This window comes from Anguilla rostrata, unplaced genomic scaffold, assembly GCF_018555375.3.
Source record: "Anguilla rostrata isolate EN2019 unplaced genomic scaffold, ASM1855537v3 scaf0698, whole genome shotgun sequence".
NCBI classification, from domain to species: Eukaryota; Metazoa; Chordata; class Actinopteri; order Anguilliformes; family Anguillidae; genus Anguilla; species Anguilla rostrata.
In genome coordinates this window covers 1-2351 of record NW_026986150.1, presented here as the reverse complement: position 1 = coordinate 2351, position 2351 = coordinate 1, and the positions used below count along the sequence as shown (strand labels likewise).

General features: G+C 56.9%; 1 protein-coding gene across 1 annotated transcript; it reads right to left on the bottom strand.

Moving 5' to 3' along the window:
* Nucleotides 1-319: 319 nt before the first annotated feature.
* On the bottom strand, nt 320-2283 carry LOC135246671 (phosphatase and actin regulator 4-like). The gene is made up of 2 exons (XM_064320017.1): nt 1553-2283; nt 320-717 (listed from the first exon to the last, which is right to left on the bottom strand). The coding sequence occupies exons 1-2, from the start codon at nt 1671-1673 to the stop codon at nt 335-337; spliced, it is 504 nt and encodes a 167-aa protein (XP_064176087.1). The 5' UTR covers nt 1674-2283; the 3' UTR covers nt 320-334.
* Nucleotides 2284-2351: the final 68 nt, after the last annotated feature.

Genomic DNA, 2351 nt, shown 5'->3' with positions numbered 1-2351 from the left:
ATATAAATGATCATCTGCAATATATATGCGCTGTTTAAACTAATTAACTCCGAACTGGCCTAACAAGGTTATCATCAGTATAGGGTGAAACACTGCGAAGACTGAACATTTAGCCAGACACAATGAAAATAAATGCCAATCCAGTCAACATCCACCCTCTTGGGGATCCAGTGCGCTTCTCTAAGAACTCAAGAAAAAAAAAAGACCACCTGGAGCCATCACGCATGAGTCTGTCTTTGGCATAATCCTCATTGCACCTGTACTGACCAATCAGGTTAAGCCTCAGCCAAGTCAGCCGCAAGCCGATTGGCTCAGTGGCTCAATGACAAGAGCACTAGGCAACTATGACATCAAAGCACTTACCCAGCAGGGCAGGACTGCTGAAGCGGTTGGTAGGCTTGGGTGGAGGCACTGGCGGCTGCTTGGCTGGCGGGGGGGCGGGGACGCTAGCGGAGGCGGAGGGGGCGGAGGTGCCGGGGAGGGGCTGAGGGGCGGGCGCGCTGGCGGGAGGTTCGGGGTTCGCGATCGCGGAGGAGGTCGCCGATGAAGACGAGCAGGAGGACGAGGAGGAGCTGCTGCCGGCGGGAACCTTGGGAGGCTCGGGGAGGGAGCCCTGCCGTATCGGGGGCAGGAGGGGCAGTTTGGGGAGGGAGCCCTCCCTCGGCGGGGGGTCGGGGGGGTTCTGCGACCGCGGGGGGAGACGACAACCTGTGGAGCCTGCAGGAGAGAGAGGAGGGCCAGGTCAGCACAGACAGACAGGCAGACAGACAGACACAGATAGGCTGACAGGCAGACAGACACAGATAGGCAGACAGACAGACACAGATAGGCAGACAGACAGGCAGACAGACAGGCAGACAGACACAGATAGGCAGACAGGCAGACAGACAGGCAGACAGGCAGACAGACACAGATAGGCAGACAGACAGGCAGACAGACACAGATAGGCAGATAGGCTGACAGGCAGACAGACAGGCAGACAGACACAGATAGGCAGACAGACAGGCAGACAGGCACAGATAGGCTGACAGGCAGACAGACAGGCAGACAGACACAGATAGGCAGACAGACAGGCAGACAGACACAGATAGGCAGACAGACACAGATAGGCAGACAGGCACAGATAGGCTGACAGGCAGACAGACAGGCAGACAGACACAGATAGGCAGACAGACAGGCAGACAGACACAGATAGGCAGACAGGCACAGATAGGCTGACAGGCAGACAGACAGGCAGACAGACACAGATAGGCAGACAGACAGGCAGACAGACACAGATAGGCAGACAGGCAGGCAGACAGACAGACAGGCAGACACAGATAGACAGACAGGCAGGCAGACACACACATACACACACACACACAGGCAGACACACACAGACAGACAGACAGGCAGACAAAGACAGACAGACAGACAGGCAGACACACAGACAGGCAGACACACACAGACAGACAGGCAGGCAGGCAGGCAGGCAGGCATACAGGCAGACAGACAGACAGACACACAGGCAGACACACACACACAGACAGACAGACAGGCCCATCCCACACACCTGAGCGTGTCCGCGCTTCGTCCGATGGAAAGCAGCGCGGGAGGGTGGACCTCTGCTCAATCTCCGAGAGGGGGCGTGTCCTCCAGGCCTCCTCCAGGACAGTCTTCTGCCTCAGGTCCATTTCTGAGAGAGGCCTCCATCCGTGGCCAGGCTTCCTGTCCAGCTCTGCTGGAGCCTGGCTCTGCACCCCCTCTCTCCTGCTCTCCCTCTCCCTGTCTTTCTCTCTCTCCCTCTCGCCATCTCTCTCCCGCTCTCGCTCCCTCCCTTCTCGATTTCTCTCCTGCTCTCTGTCTCTGTCTTCTCTGTTTTCTTTCTCACGGTCTCTCTCCTCTCTCTTATCCTTCTCTCTGTCCCTCCCCCTCTCTCTGTCTCTCACCTCTCTCTCTCTGTCCCTGTCCCTCCATTCCCTGTCCCGTTCCGGGTCTCTTTCTCTCTCCCTTACTTCTCTGCTATCCCTTTCTCTGTCCCTCTCTCTGTCTCTCTCCTTCTCTCCATCTCTCCCCTCCCTATTATCCCTCTCTCTGTCCTTCCCCCTCTCTCGGTCTCTCACCTCTCTCTCTCTGTCCCTATCCCTCTCTCGGTCTCTCTCCTTCTCCCTGTCTCTGACTCTCTCCCTCTCCTTCTCTCTATCCCTCTCTCTTTCCCTCTCCTTCTCCCTGTCTCTCTCCCTCTCCTTCTCTAGGTCTCTCTCCCTCGCACGATCTTTCTCCTTCCTCCCCTCTCTCTTTCTCGGTCTCTCTCCTTCTCTCTTTCTCGATCTCGCTCCCTCTCTTCTGTCGCTCTCTCTCTCTCTTTCTCC